We start from the raw sequence: 24,401 nt of genomic DNA, 5'->3' as shown, positions 1-24,401 counted from the left end.
GCTACTTTGTGGCTGAGTTCCTGGGTTTGTAACACCTGAATTCAGTGATTTGGATGGGTGAGTGAATACTCTTAGCGATTCATTGTATTTTAAATAGGCGTACTGTACCGTGCACAGGGTTGAGAAAATATGAGGAAATCTGTCAGGATGTCAGTCTTTGCAGTTTTTGAGTTAGATTTAGAACAAGCAGAAAGAGCCTGCATGTGTGAAGAGCAGGTTTAAAACCAGTGTGTGCATATTTGTGTGTGTATGCTTGTTTGAACATTGATAGTATATCAGCTGCCTTAAGTAACACCCATGTGTCTGTGTTTTCTCCTCAGCCTCGTCACGCAGTGAAGCTTTTGTCAGTGCTAAAGTACATGGCTCACAGGAGCGGTCCCGACTCCTTCTTCAGCTTTCCAGGAAAAAATGCAGCTGTGAGTATATAATGCCACAACTGTAAACACAATACAGTTTGTAGTTTTGTCCGTGTGCACTATCAGTGGCTTTTATATGAAACACTAAATTAATGATTAAAGATGTGAAATCATGAACCCAACTGAGGTAACCACAGATACAAGAGGAATGTAATGCATGAGAAGTGTTCAAGTGGAATTTAGGAACAATGAGTGCACTCTAAAATTTGTGAAAAATCCTTTTTTCCCACCACCATTGAGAAATATTTTACACCAGTGTTGGGATGAAATGAAGGACTTTGCTTTTTCACCTGTTTTCCATTAAGCCAACTGTTTAGTCTTGTGTGTAATTTTTCTCTTATTGACTGCATTACACATGCTTTTTATTTTTCATACTACTTATATTTTTTATATTATATATTTTCTGATCTGCTATTAAGCATCAGGCCCCTCCCAGGGCTCCAAAGCTAATTCATTCCTGCTAAATCTTGTGAAGTGTGTAGTAATGTTGGAGCATAATCTCATGCAGTTTGATGCTAATACCATGCTTTCTGATGTTTGCATGAAACGCATTAATGAAGCAAAGGTCATGCATAGTGAGCTTTGAAATATTCAAATACCGTTTGTAACTTGGCTGCACATTAGTTTAGTGGAAGCCTCCTCGTTTAGCCGTTGGTATCATGGAAAGGCAGGCTGCACAGTGCCTTATTTGTCTCTGCTTAACATCTTTTAGTAGGTTTTTATTTTAAAGATGACACATCATAACACACCCTTGGTGCATATTACAGGATTGTCGATTGTGACAGCTACAGAAAAATTAACAGACTTGGAAAAAGAAAAACCAAATCAACTGAATCTAGTCAGTTATCTGCCTAATTATTATAATCTACTTTGGCTGTGAGTGGCACGCTCCAGCTTTAGTTTCTATTACACTGAAACTTTACAAAAGCATTGTTTATAGAAGCATTGCTTTTTGCATCATTACCACATACATGAAAAATTGCATTGCTGTTTTTTCCCCCCTCTTCCTGCCACAAGATATTTTGTGGCACGTCAATGCGATCACCTTGGGAGTTTTTTCTCTCTCTCATATTTGAATATGTCACAGTTGTTCCTCGATTGATAATCGCTACTAAACTTTGGAGCTAAATGCGTCATAATCAGTGTTTTTAAATACATGGATGCAGGCTAAATTAAAACATGAAGCTAAACGAACCTTTCATTATGTCTAATGCACATAGATGTGTTTAAATCTGTTCCTCGGTACTTCATTAGTCTACTCACACCTTTAACATACTGCATGTTTGTGTGTGGTTTCCTGCTTGTGTGTGTGTAACCCTCTGCTGAGATGATGACACATGTACAGATGCAGCACGCCGCCTTGTGAGCTGTGGTTTCATTTTTTTCTTTTTCACCTAAATGCTGCTATTACGTGTCTGTGCTTTTCTACAGCGTGCTGTGTACAGTGCACATACCTCTGCTAATGAAACAGTAAGACAGGAATGTGATTTCGAGTAAATGTTTTCCAGCTGTTCTTCACTCTTGTTTTGTTTTTGTGGGGTTTCAGACTGACCTACTGCACTACTGAACAGTGTTAATTAATATTTGAAGGCTCATTTCATTCCACAGTTGGGATCCTACATCACAGTGTCTGATGCTTTTTGTTTTTTCTTCTGTTTGTTTTCCCATAACAGGCAATAGCTCTGCCCCCCATAGCAAAATGGCCATATCAGAATGGGTTTACATTCCACACGTGGATCCGCATGGATCCACTCAACAACATCAATGTAGACAAAGACAAGCCTTACCTGTACTGGTAGGTACACGAGAATTTTCGAAACATTAAGGAGTGAACATAAACCTTTGCTCTTTGCCATTTAAATGTTAATTTTGTTTGAACGTGGCACAAATGGAACGCAGGAGTGCCAACTTCGCCTTTAGGACATAGTTTAGACACAAAGAAAACTGCACGAAAGGTGAGCGTGTCAATTTTCCCACCAAGATGATTTATTTTGAAACCCACTCCCTCCAGCCTCAAAGGTTGTTTTTCCCCGTGTCATCATACTTTGTTTAATCTCTTAGGAACAAGTAAAACAAACCCTCTGAACATTTTATTTTCAACCAACATTCATTTCTGCCAAAATCTCATTTATTCAGCAGGGGTCTGCTTAAGCCGCTGTGAAAACGGTAAGCAAACCGGGCAGCCAACGAGCTGTTTGAGAGAATCCTTAATAAAAACTCCCCCCTTCAGTCTGGTGCCCTTTTAACAAGAGAGATATTCACTAAATCACATGAAGGGGCCCCATCTCTCTGGGACACTGAGAAGGATGGGAAGACTTAGTGAGGATCAGAAATGATTGTTTTTTTTTTATGCTTTAAAAATTCCCTTGAAAATGTTTTTTTAATGTTTTTTTTTTAAACTGTAATTCACGCTGCCACTAAAAGGTACAGTAGTTGGTATGAAACTGTGCAGCATCATTTCCAAAGTAAAGTTACATGTTTGTATTTCCCCTTCGTTTTGTTTCAGTTTCCGTACCAGCAAAGGCATGGGTTACTCGGCACACTTTGTGGGCGGCTGTTTGATAGTGACCTCATTAAAATCGAAGGGGAAAGGATTCCAGCACTGTGTAAAGTATGACTTCAAACCGCAGAAGGTACGAAAGGAACGAAAACGAAGCTAAATACAGTGTTTTGTACCCAAATATTCAAACACATGAAAAGGCAAATCCTTGTAAATAGATCACAGAAATCATATGTCAGCGCACACATAATCAGTCACATCTATACACCCAAATACACATTTGCACACACGATAAATCTAGCCCTTCCTTTAAAAATGAGCTGCCACATCTTACCTGACTCTGGGGAGAAGCAAAACTAGAAGATGGAGGAAGGAGGGCAGTGGGAGAGAAGGATTATCCAGGGCTCTGTTCCTTCCACACAAAGCATGCATTGAAAACTGTTAGTTTCAGAAACCGCAGTCTGCGAGCAATTTGAAAGTTTCTGGTGTTTTTTGTTTTTTTCCCCCTGGAGCTTGAAGGAGTCATCTTACTTCACCAAACCCCAAGAGGACTCATTTTAGTTGATTTTTACATGGTTATAATGCTTGTTCTCTCACATAATGAACTATTTATTATTATTTCACTGGTTGCAAAGCTGAAGTAAAACTAGAAGCAAACATTAAGCAGAAGGTGGGATCATAGCTGAGGGCAGTGAGTCATGAAACGTGACTGAATTACAGTGATAGAGGACACCGACTTGCTGATAACATGTGTGTGCGTGTGTTGGTCTGATTGATGCACTTCCATTGTGTGAAAGTGTGCTTGTTCTGGTCGTTGCAGTGGTACATGGTGACTCTAGTTCATATCTACAACCGCTGGAAAAACAGTGAAATCGCCTGCTTTGTGAACGGTGAACTGGCTTCCTTTGGAGACATTGCCTGGTTTGTCAACACCAGTGACGTAAGTAGCAACAGTTTAATAGTATGTTTGTTTTTTCTCTTTTTCTCAAAAACAGGACAGGAGTTGGTGCTACTAACAGCTCCTGTAATATTTAATGTCTGCACAGATTCACAGAGAATTAAAGGAAGAGTGTGAGATTTGGGGAGAAATGTTTTGCTTTTCATGTAGTGCTATTTAGTTTTTTGCTAAAATGCATTTAAGTATTCACTTAAATAAGTCATTTCTGTGTTTGCAAATCATTATTACTTATTACATGAACCCTTTGGTAAAATGTAGGCATTGATTGTAGCATGTGGGGGTTAGACATATAGGCGCTCTAACAGGTTTTCTGTTTAAATATCAGTTTTGTCACTCAAAACCAAACAAATAACACCCCGACTATCTTGCCTGATTTTACGCACATCCATTCACAGTCCTTGCTTTCAGATGGCTTTCCTTGCCCTCCATCTGTGAAGCATGGAAAATGCAGTGTAAAATGATTAAATGATGGCCGTGTTCACTTCACACTTCAGAACTCTGTCACAGTCCACAGGATTGCTTTCTGTCATGCTGAGATAAAAGATTGTAACATTACATTATGTTTGGAATTATTGTGCCATCACAGTGTAATGTAATCCTGTAGCTGTGGCAGAAAGCAAATTGGCTTCTTGAAGGAGACGTGATCTTATCATTCTTAATATTTCTGCTTTAAAGCTAGCGTTAACATCAGTGTGTCTTTCCCTGCTGTTCTCTCTTGATTTTTTTTTTTCTTTCCCTTTTTGGTTTTGTTTACCCACCCCCATCTGTCATCACCCCTTATTTCCTTCCTCGCATCGTACCCCTTTTGTTTTTCTCCTTTTGTCTATTTTTGTTTTTTCCTTTTGGTGCTCTCGTAATTCCTTCCTCCCTTCCTGCTTCCTCCCTTTGCAGACATTTGACAAGTGTTTCCTGGGATCGTCTGAGACGGCAGATATCAACCGTGTGTTCTGCGGACAGATGGGGGCAGTGTACCTGTTTGGAGAAGCTCTCAGCGCTGCTCAGATCCTTGCTATCTATCAGCTGGGTCCGGGCTACCAGGTTGGAAAGCATGAAACTGTATTTTATTTACAGCAGAACATAGAAAAGAATATCAAATGTTTAAACTGACACGTGTTACTATTTTTTTGAAAAATCTCAAAAAAGTTTGGACATGTGCAACTCTAGAGGAACATTTTTGCTACTAATTAGATTAATTGTAAAAAGTTCAGTAACATGATTGGTTATAATAATGAGCATCTTAGAGAGGAAAAAATATATACTGGCATGACTTCTCTGCTTTTGTCAACATTTTAAACATTCAGGAATTAAGAAGGGCAATTATAGTACCTTTGCAGGTTGTTTACTTTACTTTCTTGGATTCTATGACATCCCTGCGTCATGTTTTTCATTTCCTCGTGTGTAAAATGTTTTCAGTGGGTGGCAGCTCTGCACTGGAGGCAACACCTGAAATCTTATTTTTGGAGCTATGCTTGCTTTTTAACTGCATAATGATAACAAGCTGGGTGGCCACAACAGGGCGCAACATCCATGGTTTCCAAGAAGAATTTCACATTTAGAAAAATCATCCAAGTCCATATTAAATGAACAGCAGTGGTGTTTTTTGGATCATAGCCAGTAATCATAGATGCTTACAGAGATTTCAATATATTATCAAAGTCCTTTAATGTGTTGTAATCTAAAAATACTTTGGTATACAAGTTAAGAAACATTCATTTATATTGATGAGCTAGTTACCTCTGGGAGGTTATGCTTTTGGTAGGGGTTACATGCATGTGTCTGTAAACACGATAGCTCGAAAAGATTTAAATAATAGTCTGATAAAATTTTATCGGGGTGTAGAGTGAGGTCATGTTAATAATTCATTACAGTTTGGCTTACATTCACTAAGGTCTTCAAGGTCAATTAAATAATTTATTGGTTGAAAATGGACTAAAAGCCTTAAAACTTATAAACAATGGTTCTTACTATTATCCTCAGTGTGGTATGTCTTGCAGTATGCATGTATGTATAAAGATTTAAAATATCACGTCAAATGTACTACCTGGACATAAAGTATGTTTTAAAAAGAAGAAAGAAGGTAGCTGAATGAATACAAACTACAGTATTATTCCCTTAAAAGTAAGAGCTGACCAGTGAGTGAGCTGCTCATGGATGTTTGTGCTCTGAGTGCGTCTTGTTGTCCTTGCAATCTTTGAGCAGTGGATCTGTCTCAGTCTTTACTAATGAACCTAATTAGTTCATGCTCCAACAGGTCTGTTTTTAAGACTCCACAACTGGGATCAAATTAAAAATAGGCATATAGTCTTTCAAAAGCAAGATCTCTCTGTTTAAACATGCAATGTCTTGTGTTTGAAGTATTGTTTCATTTGCAGATGATTGCATTGACTCAGTATTTGTAACTGGCCTTTTTGTTTGGTTACCAGGGTTGCAGAAAGACACTTAAGAGAACGATGCAGAGACTGTCTAATGTAATTTTTTACTAAACACTTTTTGCCCTTTTCTTTGTCTTCTTGCTCAGGGCACATTCAAGTACAAGGCTGAGAGTGACTTGTTGTTCGCTGAGCATCATAAGACCTTACTGTATGACGGCAAGCTGTCTTCTAGTATTGCCTTCACTTACAATCCCCGAGCCACAGACGCCCAGCTCTGCCTCGAGTCCTCCCCAAAGGACAATGTCTCCATTTTCGTCCACTCACCCCATGCGCTCATGCTGCAGGTAATTACACCCTCACAGTTAACACTTAGTGCGTCTATCATATTAGAGCCATCCATTGGAGTTGGTATTTATAGCATTGCTTTAACCTTAAGCCACCATACAGCACCAACATTAATGCAGTTTCACTGCCTAAATTCATTCAGCACCTGTACACCTGCTCCTTCCCTCCCACTGTTCCATATGTACCACTCTTTACTCTCTTTCTTCCCACACGGTAATGAAAGTGGCCCAGTTGGCATCTTTTCATTTTAATAGCCTCATTAGGGCAGAGGAGCGAATGTGTTGAGCCAGCCAGACAGACTGCTGCAGCTGCTGAAAAATGCCATCCTGGTGCTCTAATTATAAAATTGGCTTTCTCTGGGAGATTTAGTTTGGAACTACATTTGAGTAGTTGTGCATTTTTCTTCTGTAGCTGTATATGGTGTTAGTGCATGGACATTTTCCAAATTCTGCCATAGTCATGTACGTACCCACAAATATGCTCAGAGAAATGTGCACCACACGTGTAAAACTGTTTCTTCAATCATGTTGAGTTTTCTCCTCTCGAGCGCTAATTGAGTTTTTCTCTCATGCCCTCTCATCAAAGAAAGTACTTTGTTTCCTCTGTGGGGGAGGCCTTTGCCGCCACATAAACATACGCTCCCTCCACCACACAAACACACTCGGTGTGAAATATGAATGAATGTGTGACCTATATTTGCAGCTTTGGTATTCCAGGCTCAAAAATTCCAATCCTATAGAAGAAGGCGGGAAAAATTCTCACTTTTTTCAGTTTGTTTTTCTCATCCATTAGTTGTGTCTACCCTCTCAAACACTGAGCAACATCCATATAAATTTTGGGGGAAATATTATAAAACATTACAGTAAATAAGAGGAAATATCAAAACTATGGTTTGAGGTTAGGAGGTAAGCAGGCAGCAACAGTCAAAGATTCAAATGAGGGCTCTTATGTTATGCTGTGGCAATAAAACCCCCAAAGTAGTTACATATCCCTGTAATTATCAGAAGAAAAGAACATCTGTGTGACCCTGTGCGATTCTGATTACATGTGTAACGTGGCTATATGTGTGTGTGTTTCTGTAGGATGTGAAAGCTGTGGTGACTCACTCAGTCCAGAGCGGCATACACTCTATCGGTGGTGTGCAGGTCCTCTTCCCACTGTTTGCACAGCTGGATTACTGCCAGCCTTCCAGCAACGAGCTGGACACCTCTGTCTGGTAACTCCACTTACGTGCACTACAGTAGTAAGCCGAGCAGTGAATAATCAGCAGGCTTTTGTTCATTTGTCATTAAGACCACTCAGGTTGTAACACATATGGTGTTTTATTAGGGCTGTTACGTGCAGAGTAACAGTGAATCAATTTGTACTATTATTTCTCAACGACTCTAGAATTGAATGGTCTAAATAGTGTACGCTGCTTGTTAAATTAAAAGTTTACTCTCAGATTATTTCATCCTTACTAAATGTTTAGTTCAATACATGCGTTGCTTTGTTTATTACTTCTAAATTGCATTGTGGATGTTTTTGCAGTCCTCAAGGTGATGCTAGGTTGAAACTGTTACCCCAGCACAAAGGAGACACACAACCTCATTCAATCACATTTCCTGTATGATGTGTTCTTGACAGTCTGGGCTTTGTCAGCAGCTTACATGGACTGTCACTGTCTGACTTGTAGTCTGTCCTTCTCTTTGTCACTGTTTGTCTTTCTGTCTGTGGCTCTTAGCTGCACTTTGCTGTCCTTTGTGATGGAGCTCTTGAAGAACTCAGTGGCTATGCAAGAGCAGGTCTTGGCCTGCAAAGGCTTCCTCGTCATTGGCTATACTTTGGAAAAGGTGAGTAAACTGGCTTAACTGACAAGAAGACAGTTTTCCTGTCCTGGTAATGATCCCAGCACAGCTGTAACCCTAATATTCATTCATCTCCAATGCTAATACACTAACACAGGCACACATTTACACTTACTATACTCTTCCTTTGGCTTTGCTTGGAAGTCACTCTTATGAGTCTGTTAGGCAGACTATTTCCCTTCATCACTTTGCCGTCTCTTTACTGTTGTACTTCTTATGGATTTTTTTTCCTCCCTCACCTCCATTTGTGTCACTTTGTGCCTTCTTGTCTCTCTCTCTGCGCCAGTCTTCCAAGGTGCATGTGACGAGGCCTGTCCTGGACATTGTACTGGCCTTTTCCAGATACCTTAGCAACTTGCAGAATGGGATCTTGCTGCTCAAGCAGCTGTGTGACCACATTCTGTTCAACCCTGCCATCTGGATCCATGCCCCTGCTAAGGTAACACACAGGGCTACATTATTTTTTGGTTATGTTTAAAAAGATGTAGAAATGAATTTGTACTGCACACAAATTTGCCCCTCTGTGCTTTTGCCCTAGTTCAAGGTTATCCCTCCACCTGTAACTGCCATTAAAACCAGAATGTCTCAGTTAAACCCTTAGTAGCTTTCCAAGCATCCAGCTGCCTCTCAAAGGAACAAAAAGCAAGGACACAGTAAAACAGGACTCAGCCCTGAGTCCATGCACATTTAAATTTCATTTGCTTTTATAACCTGTGCAGGTGCAGTTGACACTCTACACCTACCTGGCAACAGAGTTCATCAGCACAGTGACCATTTACAACGCTGTTCGCAGGGTGGGCACTGTGCTTCAGATCATGCATACACTAAAATTCTACTACTGGGTTGTCAACCCTCAGGACCGCAGTGGAATCGTACCCAAAGGCCTAGGTGAGCCTACACACAAAATGCAAAAATATGCAGCAATTACGACATAATCACACCCCTGATTAAACTTTCACATGCACATGTGCACAAAAACACAGATTCACACATACAAGCACACTCACACTGTATGCAAGTCCTTTCAAGTGATATAGAACTTTTACAAAATAAAATGGATCATCTTGTAGTTTCATGCCTTTCTTTTGTTAACCACGCTAAACAGCCATTGAACTCTTTGGGTTTTCAGAAGGTCCAAGGCCAAATCAGAAGGAGATACTCTCTTTGCGAGCCTTTCTGCTGCTGTTTGTCAAGCAGCTCATAATGAAGGTAAGCTCATGCCTCTTCCTCAGGCATGTGTTGTAACTCAGCATGCACTTCTCTTGTCCTTAGGATGATTAGAACCTTTAACCTTTGATCTGTCTGTTGGTAAATAAATGTATTATATTTGCTATATCGGACTTTTTTTTTTTCATTATATTGTAATGCATACATTACACTTGGCTTTGCAGGGTTCAAATATTTTATTACAGTATGTGGGATTTCGATATCATTAAAGGTTTCATCATTATAATCTGTGCTTTGCATTTTTAGGGTTTACGGGGTTAAAAATGTTGTTTCTTAGTCACCTCTTTTTCCAGTCTTGCGTTGTTAAAACAATCTGCGCATTTTTGCATTTTAGGATCATGGAGTGAAGGAAGATGAGCTACAGAGTATCCTCAGCTACCTCCTAACCATGCATGAGGTAGGCATAGACCGGCAGAGAGAGAGACCTCACCACCAGATGGCAACACAGTACCGCTACACTGCATTTAGTGTGTCTCACCATGTGATGTGGAGAGCATGAGCAAACACTTCCTGCTTCTAAACGCTGCATTACTGGTTCTTGTTATTCTTCCAAGTCTGCCAGTTTGAGGTCCTGACAGAAGTGGGGTTGTTTACAGTGAAGTGATGCATAGCAAATGAATCATTCAGATCAGTCAGTAACGCAGTGAACCTAAGTGGTGTTTACAGCACTGTCTGGAAAAGCCACCATCATGCAGCAGCCATACATTGCACAGCCTGTATGTTGTAATTCTTTAGTTCAGACGCTTGTGATGTATTCCATGTATTATTGCTGCTACTGCCACTGCTGTACAAGGCAGAATAATAAATATCAATTAGTGACTAGACATATATTTGCTTTTAGCTTAGATTAAAATACACAGTTCACTGTAAGCCCCTCATAATTTAGATATCATTGATAAAGCTGGCTCGTTTCCCACTGTCCTTTTTTAATACTACAATAGCTTCAGTCTCCTTCCTTTATGTTCCTCAGGACGACAATCTCATGGATGTGCTGCAGCTGCTGGTCGCTCTCATGTCTGAGCATCCTGGATCCATGATTCAGGCCTTTGACCAGCGGAATGGGATTCGGTAAAGATCGACTTTTATATCCATATTCATGAGCTCCTTTACAAACGGTGTGAATGGTTCCAGTTGAATTTCTTAGTTTCAGCCCTAAGATATAAGAATTGAATATGCATGTATTCATTAAAAAAGCTTTTAATGTATAAATATGCGTTTCTTTTTGTTAACGCTTAACTGTTAACTGTTTTCTGTTTTTCGTCCCACAGTGTGATTTACAAGCTTTTGGCCGCCAAAAATGAGGGAATAAGAGTCCAAGCACTCAAAGTTTTGGGCTACTTTCTGAAACACTTGTCACCAAAGTAAGTACTTTATTAGAAGTCTTTGTTCATACAAGAACACATTTTTTACTTTTAAGTGACGAAACAACAGAAAGCCAACACTGGCAGATTTTTTTTTTTTTTTTTTTTTTTAATAGAGTAGACTCTGCACTATCACTGCATACAAGCTGGATCTGCTGTCTCTAACCACGTGCTGTTTTTCTCTGCACTGCACTGTAAAATAAAAAGGGGGGAAAAGGGCTCTTCAAAAATTTTGCAAACGAGAGGAAAAAAGTCCTTAACTTTGTTAATTTACGAGTTTTATTTAGATGCTTACTGGATATTTTCTTAACAGTTTTGTTAGTTCTTTATATTCTAAAAATTCAGTGCATTTTCTCATTATCCTGATTTTAACTGTATTATAGCTAAAACTCATTTTTAAAAGGATTCTTGTTAACATTTAATTTGTATTAGCCCACATGCTGACAGAACACACTAAAATAACTTAGTAAAATAAGAATTTAGCATGTCAGTATTGCCATTTTGGGTGATGATACTTAATATAAATTTACTTAATGAAATTCTAATGTTTTGGCTAATAATCACCATTGATACTGTGCAGCTTGTATTGATATAGGAGTTAGAGAAACAACTCTAACCATCGTCTTTGCAGCAGTTTTAAGCCTTGAAATCCACATGTGCACATCTGCAAGTAGTTCAGTTTTCGAGGCTATGATACAAAAGTAAAAGTGGGGCTGATGAATGATTAGAGATGAAAGCAACAAAGAAAGCAAAAACCCAGGCTTCGTCAGCGGGGATTCTCTTTTTCATTTCCTCCTTGTCAAATGTTAGCAAGAGCACAGCTGATTTGTACCACTGCAGATTTCAAACAGAGGCGTGTAAAGATTTTTTTTATCTTAACACGGCTCTGTTTTTTTTTTTTATTAACATTTGAGCTATCACACACTCCAGATTTGCTTTTGTTATTCCTTATAGTGTAAAGAGTTTTGTTCACCATTGATTTTAATATTGATTTTAAAATTGAGATTCTGCTTGTGTGTTTCTGCAAACAGATATAGGTTTGGTTTATCATGTTTTCCAAAATAACAATTGTTTAAGCAAATACTGACGACTGCTGACCGACCTTTGACCTCTTTATCATTTCAATCAGGAGGAAAGCAGAGGTCATGCTAAGTCATGGCCTGTTCTCCCTGCTCACCGAACGCCTGATGCTTCACTCCAGCCACTTCACCATGACAATGTACAATGTGCTTTTTGAGGTCTGTATGCTGCCCATTCACCCTCGAGGCTCGTGCTTGCAGAGTGAAAGCTTTCTATTAACAAAACACACACTAATAACCTCTGTGTTCAGCCACATGGCCCATTTTTTCCCCCCCAATATGCTGAATTTGTGCCTTATTATCTAATCTGTCTCAGTTGTTTGTACTTGAAAATGCAATAACACATTAGGTTGACCACAAACAGAAATTTGATTTGTGAAATAATTTAGAAGCATGCAGATATCCCTGTGCTTTGTTTCTCTGTTATCCTTAAGACTTATGTGGACATTTATGACTTGAATCCCCCGATAGATTCTTACGGAGCAGATCTGCACTCAAGTGATCCATAAACAGCATCCGGACCCCGACTCCACTGTGAAGATTCTCAACCCACGTAAGTGCCTCCTCCGCGCCGCACCGCTCCCTTAAATCATCTGCCGCAGCATACCCTCTACATACCTACGGCTCTGTGCCGCAGGAGGATATTCCCCGTGGAACCGTGCGATCGCTATATACCGTCAAACAAATGAACGACATAAATTTTGCAGCCGGAGCGTATTTTCAGACTCCTGAACCTCAGATGTAAACCTTACACGAGGATGGTGCAAACACTTTGTGACAAATATACACTCGTCTGCTGGTTTTATTGAGCCTCGGCGTTGTTTTTCACGGGGATTATTTTACATATAAAGGAAAGATAAATGTAGTGACATGATAATAATTTATTCAGGTTATAATTGTTTTTTTAATGCATTTAGGTTTAATTAATGGTGAGTTTGGATTTTTAATGTTTTTTTTTCTTAAATTAAATTTTTCTTGTTTTCTTTAATTGTACAATAATTAACTTTTATATAATTTTTGCTATTTTCAATGAATGTTAAAATGAAAAATATTTGCATAGCTGATAACTATTATTACTTGGCCATTTTCTGTTTGCTTCACATTTGTATATTTAATTATAGGTGGGATAAACACAGCCCAGGATGGTGGCTTTGGTCACTTTTATTATTATTTTCTTTAGGCTGTTACTTACCTCGAATTTTACGTCAACTCACCAAATCTTTCCCTCTGTTGAAATCTTAAGTGTTCATTTCAAGCAAGAAAAGAAAACATCCCACTCTCTTTCATACTGGTGCTTTCATAGATGCATATGCAGCTAAAAAAAAGAAGCTTTAATCAGTCTGAAGTCCAAACACAAGCAAGGTTTACATCCAGCCAGACTTAATCTGACAAGGTCTTTGTGTAGTCACACATTGATTATCCCAGGCCTTTATTGCGTTAAAATCTCTCCTGCCCAACCATCCCGGACAGGCGGTATATATCATAGGAACCTTGTATGGGTTTGCGAGCATATTGTATGGAACATAGACTGGTGGTCTGTTTCTCCTTTGCCGTGTATTCTCTTGATTTAATCTGTGACAAACTCCCAAAATGGCCCCCTGATTGCAGTCTTTAGTAACGTCAGAGCCAATCAAACAAACCGAGGAAGTACCGTTTCCCTCAAATTAACTCGAGGGAAAAGAACCAAGAGCAAATGGAAAAAAGAAGGGAAAAAAAAGAAAGAAAGGAACACGCCATCCCTCCATCCTCATTCCCGGTACATGCTGGGGTAATTTTCTGGCGGTAAAGGTTCAGCGACTCATAATTTGAGTGACTAAGGCGTAGAAACAACACAACTGTCTGCCGGGGCAAGGGGGCATCGGTTAGCGCCAAGGTCTGAAGAGACGAGTGAAATCCAAGCCCTACCGTCTCTCTACTCAGAGCAAATGGACACTGACATTGTCTAGATAATTCATCTAAACAGTCAGTCTCTTTGGTTTAACCGAAGCCAAGCATTTCAGAAGGGCCTGTGACTCTGGCGCTCTCATTTGAAACAATACCAAAGCCATTACAGTATGATAAAGATCAATGGCTCTGGGCTTTTTATTCTCCTCTGTTCTGTTTTTCTTACCACGGGCGCAGATTTTCAGGTGTGCACAGCTGCAAGTTCAGATAGTTTGTGACACAATGATTTGCACATGTTGAAACCAATGTATGATATAGCTGTTGATTTGCTCGGTTTCCCCTCCTGCGACCAATCCTTTTTGTATATCCAAACACGATGCTGGCTGTTTCCAAATTCAAATGTTATTTTATAAGCCTTGAAAATACTGCTTGGCTGTTATGTATTACATTACAAAATGCACAAAGCAGATGCAGTATTTTTGATATTTTCCAGCACTGGTGCCTTTTTTTTTCTTTAACTCCATAAAGCATTTTTATCTCAGACTGTAAACAGAGTGGGTTTTTTTCCCTCTTCCAGAGATTCTGAAGGTAATAGCTGCTCTGCTGAAGAACTCTCCCCCCTCTCAAGAGAGCATGGAGGTGCGCAGGGTCTTTCTGTCAGACATGATCAAACTGTTCAATAACAGCCGAGAGAACCGCAGGTAAGAATCGGACCGATTCAAAGGATAGAGAAGTACATCACACGTCAGTGCACGCTGCATTTAGGCGCCCGTGGGATTCGCCACCTCCTCATTTGCTGCCGTTTGTTTTCAGGAGCCTGCTGCAGTGCTCGGTGTGGCAGGAGTGGATGCTCTCTCTGTGCTTCATCAACCCGCAAAACAACGAGGAGCAGAAAATCACAGAGATGGTGTACGCCATCTTCCGCATCCTGCTCTACCACGCCATCAAGTATGAGTGGGGCGGCTGGCGAGTCTGGGTGGACACCCTGTCCATCACGCACTCCAAGGTCAGCTCATTATATCCCCGCACACAGAGCTCACACACAGCTTTGTTTATCCTTCTCTACAAACTTCTTCCATTTCCTCGTCTGTTTTTCTTTTTAACATCTTACCATTATCTTTCTGTAGCAAACACACTCACCGTCTTGCTGAAGTATCGTCAGCCTTGAACACTCACAACATGACTGTAACCACAAGCCTCTTCCTCCTTTTCAATTCCTGCCAAACAGAAAGCAATGATCATTCAAAGCAATCAGTTCTTCCACCCATGTCTTTACTTTCAAATGTGACACAACACAATTCATCAAATAAAAGAATCACGCAGCATTATCATCTCGCCCGGTTACTTTCAGCAGAGGCGAGTGGGGTAATTGAACCTTGCGTCCCGGTGCCCATCAGATAAAGCTATGGAAGCTATATAGTGATTGTAATTTAAAAGCTAGTTTCAGTATAAACCAATTGGAAAGAATCCCTTCAGCCTTCCCTCTCTGTGTTTATGTATAGTGTCTCTTTCTTTCACATCACACAGATAAAAATAAACTTCTGGCACGTTTTATTTCCAAAACCTGAATTCAAAATACTGCTTTAGAAATTCAGTGTTGATATCATATTGCGCTCCTCTGTTCCAGAGCAGTGAAGTAATTGAGGCTGGTGTCAGATTGTGGTCTGGGGGGTTTTTAAGCCTGGCAGATTGAAAGTTGAGTTAAAGAAGTGCTCGTGATATGAGACGCTTCACTGTAGCCTTGAGTGCCGTGACAGGTTTCATCCAACAGGGGGCACAGAAAGACTGCCAGGGAGATCAGCGGCATGTAGGCTGCTGTGTGTGTTGGATGTGGGGTGTTTTAAAACTCCCACACATCTAAACACTGAAGCACAATGATAAGGACTCAAGAAGAAGAAAATATTGGTCAGCATATTGTAGAAGAGTGTCAGTGAAATTCTGAAAAGGTAACACGCGTATGCACAACAGCAGATGCTGCTGCAAGCTTGAGTGTCTTGAGATATTTCAAAAAGAAATAGACTGCTGGGGAGCGTGAAAAATACAAATGCTATTATTTTAGCTGTTTTGTTTTTTTGTACAATAGGGATAAACTCTATTTTTTTTCTTCCCCCCACAATGTGGTGTAATTGCAGCAAGATTAATGCTGTTTCTTCTTGACTGAAGTTACAGTTGTTCCTGCTGAATTTCACCCTTACAGTGCGTGAATAAACCCATGCACTTGTACAATGTGACACACACACACACAATGTGACACACACACACACACACACATACACAGAGGGCCGGGGACTGCCTCTGAATCGAACTTGCAGCAGGTCCCACCAAGATGCATGCATCTGCTATAAAAAAAGCTAAAGAAACTCAATTGCAATTTTATTGTCCCGTTTGATAGATTTCCTGCCACCTTTGTAGCACCAAAGCTGTTTGTCACTGTTGCTATCTCCTCCCACTGCTGCAGGGCTGTGTTTGCACGCGCGATTGTAGTGCGTTTGTGCGTGCGTCCGTGCACACGCGTGCGTCTGTTGTGAGTTACCAGGCACATTTTCTTTTTGCCCTCCTTCTCTCTCGAGTTCTAGCAAGCCCTTCTCTCTGATCACATTGAATATTCATGGGAGCTGCGCGTGAACAATCAGAGAAACAAGGCCTCATAAATACAACCAGCCCACCGGGAGCCTCTTGATAAGCGCATATATGCATTCACACATACTTGCACACCTCCTCTTTACAAAGACTTTTTATGATTGAGTTTGCCTTGTGTAAAACACGGTAAAATTATCAGTTTGATTTGTAGAGTGATGCTGTACTTGAAGCTGAGCACGGTCTGAAAAGTTGTCTGTGACTCGCACTGAAACTACTTTTTCTATTGATGCAGGATGGCTTTAAAAAATATTAGACATTACACACAGAGTTTTATTATCGTTTACAGGCTCTAATACACAGGAATTTCTGTCTAGCTATAAAAGTTTTGTTTTTAAAAATTATTTTTTTAATGTAAGTGTCGTATCTGTGATCTGAGTGTTGGCTGTTCAGATTTCTGGCTGATGGAGTGGGATGAGCAGCAGCATGTCTGCTTTTTACCTTTTTTGTTCTTGTGTTAAATTTGTGGGTTTTTCCTGGCTCAGAGTGGGTGTTTGGGTGAATGATCACTGTGTACAGTAAAAGCACAGAGTCTGTTGAATTTTTACACATATCTTGTCACTCTTTTGGCTGCACGATAAAATGATAAACATGAGGTTCCTTTGGGGCTGTCTAGAACCAGTTTGTAGGACACCAAAAATTCTTTTATGCAGTTAAAAAAAAATAAAAGGTGGTTTGTAGATAAAATAAATTGTCTTTTTTTGTGATATCATTCATTTACATGCTAGACACCTCATCACTAGGGACAGATATTGTTACTGTGCTATTTGTGCCAGTGCTGCTTATTAATATTCTTTTTCTTGATGGTTTCAATAGACATTTAATGACTTATGGCTACTTTTGACATATTGGCGAGTTTGCCGACAGCACAGCTGCTCCATAGGAAGTCAAAGAGATGACTTTGTGTTACCTTATTTAGCAGTAGTATATACATTCCCCTTTTATTTGCAGACATTAGCGATACAATGCTTACTAACAAAGGTAGCTACAAATATTGTATACCTGCTGATATTCTAATTTTCATATTTAGAGTTTGAGGAGACGATATAAGAAAACTATTTGCATTAAGTTGCTGTGTGTATAGTTTCCCCACACACACATGTGTGTTTGTGTGTTCATATGTGCATTTATTCACATCAATCATTAGTGTATCTGCACGAGTGTCTCTAAGTAGACAGATGTTTCTGCAGGTGGGCACGGTGACACAACAGCCCTCCCACTCTCTGCCCACATAACCCACCCAAGGTGCCCCTCGTCCGTCTCTGCACACAAATCAGTTTGAGAACGAGGAGTTCTCCGAAAGGGAGAGATCGGGGCGTGAAGGTCCCGATGCCCTTCACACTTCCACTGCTGGCTATCGTCATCACCTGCCAGACTTTTCACCACAAAGATGGCGATAAGCAGAGAGGAGCAAAGATATCTCTGACATAATTTAATACACATTAAGGTATTAAAATTCTTCGCTCAAACCCCAAGTGTAATAATTTAGTCTGTTTGAGTTTGTCATGGGGTGCTAAACATCACAGGAATAGTAGTTCAGCAAAACAGTCTTTGCCTTCTGGGATTATTAAGATTATTAAGACACACACACACTTGACTCAAGCTGTTGTTCTTGGCAAAGAGTTTAGAGAGCGATCCAGTGACGACTGGACAAAGGAAGAAAGTGAGGATCCAATGCTAGATAAAGAGCTGCGCATCAAGTGTTGTCGAGGTTATCATAGTTAACATTTTGCACATTTCCAGCATTCATATATTTAAAATATTACATATTACAAGATATATATTGTATGAAATTAATGATAACCAAATGGTGGAGATCCAAAGTGTTTTTCTGACTTTTAGTGCAAGTTAGTGCACGCTATGGAAGGATCTTTCTACAAGCTTGTCTTTTTATGGTTGTAATAAAAAATAAAAATGAAGCCTATCTGCATTAGCCTCGATCAGCAAGGCAGGACAAAACTAAGAAAAGTTTTAACAAGAAGTGAGAAAAGAAAGTACTGTGAATAGGAGAAAAACTGCATGGAGACTTGCAGTAGCAGATGACATTGATTTTGGAGAAGGAATTGCATTTAGCAAATCGGATTACAGCCACGCTGCCCTCTCCATTTCCCCCTTGTTTTGTGGTCACTATCTATCTATCGCCAATCTAAATGGGGACTCCCAAGCTCCTACCATGGGGGTCCTCTCAAGATCAGCGCTTTGCGCCGCTCTATTACTGTAACAGGTTGTCGTTTTTATTCAGAACTTGTGAAAACTCTGCAAAAATTTCCTTTCTTTTTTAGAAGTGCAGTTAAGAATATTTAAATAGTAATAATAAAGAAAATGTCCAAGTATTATTGTGTACAAAAAACACAAAGTTGTCCAAGTTGGGTTTTGTTTGTGTTCGAGTCTTGAGGCATTTCAGATCTTTTTCTAGGATCTGGCTGTGCTGCATCCACTTAATTCCATGTTACCTGTCACATTAGAAAAGCCCACCATGTTTTTGTACATTACCATAGCATTTTTCCATAACCCACTGAGGCCAGACCGAGTCTTGGAATAGAATGAAATTAGATTAGATCAGCGCTGATGTCCTAGCCACCCAAGGCAGTTTCTATATTTTGTAGCGAAGCTAAACGCTCTTTCAAAAACCACAGAGACATATACTACCTCTGTCTAATGGTAACTGGATCTGTTACAGAGCCCCATTTAAGGCCGGCATACATCATCTTAATGTACAGACTGCATCCTGAATCTATGACGTTATGTGCTGAGCTGCTTGCCTACATAATTTCCATAGCGGTGCACTCTGAATGCAGCCTTTTAATTGCTAAAAATGCTAAATGTCAAATTAAGCTCAAACTAATGGGGTAGAAGGTCTTGCTGTGTGATCAGTGGGAAAGCGGGAGGAAGGAAGAAAGAAAGGCAGACTGCTGGTGCATTTAGAACAGGCTGTGCACTCAGAAAACAGCTATGGATTACCAATCACTGCTTCCCACTACAGAAGATTAATGAGCACCCATGTAGCAGGCTAATTTAGAACAATAACGCCTAATTAATTACAAATAATCAGCTTCTTTCTCCCCCTTCCCTTTCTTCCACTCTCAATGACTCTCTTTCTCCTTTTGCAATTTCTTATTTTTTTTCCTTCCTTTTCATCTCCAGCGTTCCCATTTTCTTTGTTTAGATCTCACTCTCTCTCTTTCTCTCTCCTCCTATCCAAATAGCCTCAGGTAAAAAAGCAGCAAAGTGGGTCTAGTTTCACTCACACAGCAGACCCCCCCCTCCACCTACAACCCATCTTTGACTTTCTGTCCTCCAATCCCAGTGATTAATGCAGGGTCTTAAATTAGGCGTGGGAGGATTTGCCGATGCTGGACACGCACTCAGCGCAGCTAGGAGACACACACTAATAGTGTCTACCGCTAATCTATGACTGCTTACATGGATGGGCTCTTCCTCAAATGCCACTGCAGACTATTGTCGTTATAGACTAGCAGTCTAGTATACCTATATCAGATGGTAAGAAGACTGATAGAGGTTAATAGGCCGTGGGCAGCTGCATGTAAGAGAGGGAGAGAGAAAGTTTTAAATATGCCACAGTTAGCCACAAATGGTCCCAGTTTTCAAATATTATAAGAAGCACACAACAAACAGGCAGTTTGAGGATATCGTGCTTCCATAATTTGGGGTTTGCTGTTTGTTGGGACACGAGGAAATAAGCAGAAAATGGATACAGTGGATAAGTGGCTGGATGGTTTTTATGTTAATTTACGTTTTTTTCCAGACTTACTGAGATGTTTAGATTTCCTATAGGACAGATGTTTCTAAATTCTTTTACAGAAGTATCCCCCCCTCCCTTTTTAAAAAAAATAAAAAATAAAATGTTTAAATCCATGTAAAATGCCTGATTTGAAGTCTCCAAACACTTTGGCTGCAGCTGTGTTGGCGTTTTTGGGCTAAAAGCAACCAAATTTAGGTAACTAAAAGTGTGGCTGTGGCTCAGAAGCACATTATCGACTAATCGGAAGGCTGGTGATTTGATCTCTGGCTGCTACAGTCTATATGCCAGAGTATCCTTGGGCAAGATACAGAACCCCAGTTTGCTCCCAATGGCTTCATCTGAGTGTGAATGTTAAATGCACAAAAAGAGCTTGTGTGAATGAAACATGTTGTATAAAGTGCTCTGAGTGCTCAAGTAGAATAGAAAAGCAATATAATGAGGCCCAGTTCATTTAGCATATTTGGGTGAAAGGGAAGTGATATCAGGTTATCAGGTTAGCTGCTAATTAGTGAGAAGTACGATGCAAATAAAATACTGCGGTTTCAATCACCTGGACTGGAGCGCATTTCTTACATGGGGCTCATTTGTACAGTTAACTTTGGTGCAAGCCATGCTGTGTGTGAGATAACTATGAGGTGTAAAGTAAAGTAACTTTTTTTTTTATTTGTCAAAAAAACTAAGTAGTTGTTCTCCAAAAGTTGATACTGTTCATCTGGACGTAGCGTTTTCTGTGGGAGAAATGTTTCGTTACTCATCAGTGACTTCTTCAGTCTCAGCTGACTCCAAAGGTTTCTCCATCTTTGGAGATTTACTTACCTGGATGATTGACCATGCATCAAGACAAACTAAGTAGTTGTTGTTTTAGCAGAGTGGGGATTGGCTCTCTTTGTGGCTAGCTAGACATGAATATCTGATGACCTGCAGTTTTTGGTTGCTTATTGAGGAGCAGATCTCACTGGATAATTTCAGTGCTAAATAGGCTCATCATCATTCTTATTAGTAATGGCATCACTGACATGTGCATATTAATACATATTTTGCTTTAAACATTTTAGTGTGTGTTATATTGGCCTGCTTATTTCCTTATTCACACAGAATCATCAGTGGATGGACTGTAATAAGCCAATGAACCAGTTTTTATCATCAAACTAGGCAAACGGAGCAGACTGATAAAGTGTGTGAACAGTACGACATTAGTTTTTCTAACATCACATGTTTTGTGTTTGCAGGTCACCTTTGAGCAACACAAAGAGAATCTGTCCCGTATGTTCCGTCAGTACCAGCATCAAGAGTCCACCGGCACGATTCGCTCCATCTCTGGTGTCAGCCAAAGCTCTGAGACTATGGAATGTGTTAATGGGCCACCTGCAGAGGAAACCGCTCCCTCCACTGTCATTGAGCTGACTGTGGACAAGCTGTCCCAGAAATCCCCTGATTCAGCATCCAGTTCCACCATTACTTCCAGTCTGCTGGAGGTTGATGATGAAAGGGGACAGGCATCCATCACTGTGTCCAACATCCTGGCCGGGGCCAAAGACGAAGAACAAGAGCAACAGCAGCTGGTGGAGGAGTCTACCAGAGATAACTCGGGTGTCAGAGAGGAGACACAAAAAGGTGCTACAGAGCAGTCGAGTGAAGACGTCAACAAAGAGAAAGCACAGACTTCTACTGGAAAAACTGCACAACATGAAACGGCTGACACAAAAGCGGTGGACGAGGGTAAAGTCTCTGCACCATCTGGTAGCGATGATGCACAGGCACCTGTAACAGATGATGAAAAATCTGAAAGTGAACAGAACAAAGGTGACTCGTCAAAGTCAATGACAGAAGACTCTTTAAATGAAGCAGAGGCTGAACCGCCAGCAGCTTCAGAGCGAGAAAACAGCGTGCTCGGTGGAGCTTCGGTCCTCAATGAGGACCTGGTTGACGTGTCATCTGTTAGCGACCAGGTCCATCCTAGCGATGCTGATGACAGCCAAGAGGAGTCCTCTTATGCTTCTGCTGCCACCGGAGAGGAAGGTGGGGAAGTGAAGAAGGACGAAGACGAACGAAGAGATGGGGGTGAAGAACAGGAGCTGAATAAGGAAGAAGAAAAAGTTGAGACACAGGAAAGTGAAGTGAAACAGACGCCTTGTGTGGAAAGCCAGACTCCTCCAGCTGAAATACCTGAGAAAAGTGTCACAGAAGCACCTAAAGAAAAAGCTGATGATGAACAGTCTTCCTCCATAGCTGAAACTACAAGCCAGCAGCCCTCAGACACCACACCGCCATCTACAGCCCAGGAGGTTACAGCGGCATCAGACTCCACTGCAGATGTCCAGCCATCAGAGACCAGCGGTGCCACTGGAGAAGAAACCCCATCTGGTGCCGCTGACAGTAGCACCACCACCACCTCTACCAGCTCCGACACTCAGAAGGGTGCAGAGTCTGTCAGCAAAACCAAAGAAATCAAAATTGCCAGACTGGACGTATCCAATGTGGCCTTAGACACCGAGAAACTTGAACTGAAGGAGACCTCTGCAACAGTATGCAATCCACCCCCTTTTTTTTAGCGCTTATGTGTTACTCAGTTGTTATAATAGTTTATTATAGTTTAGGTGTTACACAAAATTGAGCGTTTAAGTTTCAAAGTGTTTTCTCAAAGGTTCGTGTCACATTAAAACGTATGACGTTTGGCTTCCATATTTCTGTAGGAAACAAGCCAAGGTCAGTCAGCAGCTGCTGCATCAACAGCCACAGGAAGTTCTTCAGGCCAGCCAACAGACAGCAGCACCCCTGCACCTCGCTCCACCATGTTTCGCATCCCAGAATTCCGCTGGTCCCACATGCACCAGCGTCTCCTCGCTGACCTGCTCTTCTCGATTGAGACAGATGTCCAGATGTGGAGAAGGTAGGACGACAGTCCGCGGGCTCTGATTTTATTAATGCTTCAATAAACAGAAACACGGATTTATCAACTAAAGATTTTTTGAGGAACATGCAGAAGTTTTATGGGTTTTTTTTTTTGTTTGGTTAGGTTGTGATTGACTCAATTTAGCATAAAGACTAGAAAGTGCAAAAAATGCTGGTTTACTGTCTTGTTCAGAAAATTACGAGTTAGCAGGCTTTTAAAAACAATGTAACTCTAAATCTGTAATTGTCAGAATGGTGTAATCTTATCAAATTGTTGAGCAAATAAGTGAGTTTTTCAGTCATTCTTTATCGAAATTGGTTTGTAACAGATCCTGAGCTAGAAAAGTGCATTAGAACTGTGCAATGGGACCAGATATTAAAGTAAGTGTCTAAATAAAAGAAGAACAAGCCACATAGCTTTACGCTGTGTGAGTGTGGCTTGAGGTGAATTTAGAGGAGCCTTAACCTCCTAAGACCCGAACTCTTCCACGACATGCATTTTTAATTTCTCTTTGATATTTGGTCACATTGGGGCCCGATGAATGTAAAAACAAAGAATTACCAGATTTTATTTTATTTTTTTTTACCTTTTTTTTGTTTTTAAGAAAAATGTGAGCAACATTTGTTTAAAACTTTGATAGAACAGTGGCAGTATAATGTCCTCGTAAGTGGATATCAGGCCCATGTAGAGCAAAATTGAGTATTTTGGTCTAAATAACCCAAAATGTGATGTCCACATATGTGGACGGCAGGTCCTAGGAGGTTAATACTTCATTGCAATAACTAAAACCATCTTCTTGTCTTTTGCCTTTTAGTCACTCCACAAAGACGATTCTGGACTTTGTAAACAGCAGCGAGAATGTGGTGTTTGTCCACAACAGCATACACCTCATATCCCAGGTGGTGGACAATCTCGTCATGGCTTGCGGAGGCATTTTACCTCTGCTCTCAGCTGCTACATCTTCCTCCGTGAGTCCTTTGCTGCACGTGTGATTTTATGTTTGTATTTGTGTGGCTGTGGCTCCGGTCACAGGAAGTTATCCATCCACATTGACCTTTCCCCAATCACATTAGACTACAGTTAGCTGCTTCCTAACAACGTTAGTTTGTTTTAGTCCTG

At 40.5% G+C, this 24,401-nt stretch overlaps 1 protein-coding gene across 5 annotated transcripts in view; it reads left to right on the top strand.

Annotated features, from left to right (window-relative positions):
• Positions 1–24,401, top strand: part of lrba (LPS-responsive vesicle trafficking, beach and anchor containing) — a 176,210-nt gene that overhangs the window by 28,789 nt on the left and 123,020 nt on the right. For all 5 annotated transcript variants that reach the window (XM_082537099.1, XM_082537101.1, XM_082537100.1 and 2 more), the window contains exons 4-24: positions 321–416; positions 2,090–2,211; positions 2,923–3,049; positions 3,737–3,856; positions 4,766–4,912; positions 6,393–6,590; positions 7,674–7,807; positions 8,315–8,423; positions 8,725–8,877; positions 9,158–9,326; positions 9,568–9,647; positions 10,000–10,062; positions 10,636–10,733; positions 10,934–11,026; positions 12,156–12,264; positions 12,577–12,658; positions 14,567–14,690; positions 14,803–14,995; positions 21,619–22,914; positions 23,083–23,279; positions 24,097–24,250. In XM_082537099.1, coding sequence (XP_082393225.1) covers positions 321–416; positions 2,090–2,211; positions 2,923–3,049; positions 3,737–3,856; positions 4,766–4,912; positions 6,393–6,590; positions 7,674–7,807; positions 8,315–8,423; positions 8,725–8,877; positions 9,158–9,326; positions 9,568–9,647; positions 10,000–10,062; positions 10,636–10,733; positions 10,934–11,026; positions 12,156–12,264; positions 12,577–12,658; positions 14,567–14,690; positions 14,803–14,995; positions 21,619–22,914; positions 23,083–23,279; positions 24,097–24,250 — 3,864 coding nt within the window. The remainder of the gene's footprint in view (positions 1–320; positions 417–2,089; positions 2,212–2,922; positions 3,050–3,736; positions 3,857–4,765; positions 4,913–6,392; positions 6,591–7,673; positions 7,808–8,314; positions 8,424–8,724; positions 8,878–9,157; positions 9,327–9,567; positions 9,648–9,999; positions 10,063–10,635; positions 10,734–10,933; positions 11,027–12,155; positions 12,265–12,576; positions 12,659–14,566; positions 14,691–14,802; positions 14,996–21,618; positions 22,915–23,082; positions 23,280–24,096; positions 24,251–24,401) is intronic.

Source organism: Aulonocara stuartgranti (assembly GCF_965226115.1).
Source record: "Aulonocara stuartgranti genome assembly, chromosome: 6".
NCBI classification, from domain to species: domain Eukaryota; kingdom Metazoa; phylum Chordata; class Actinopteri; order Cichliformes; family Cichlidae; genus Aulonocara; species Aulonocara stuartgranti.
Note: the sequence above shows the minus strand (reverse complement) of the source record. Positions and strands in the feature narration are given on the sequence as shown.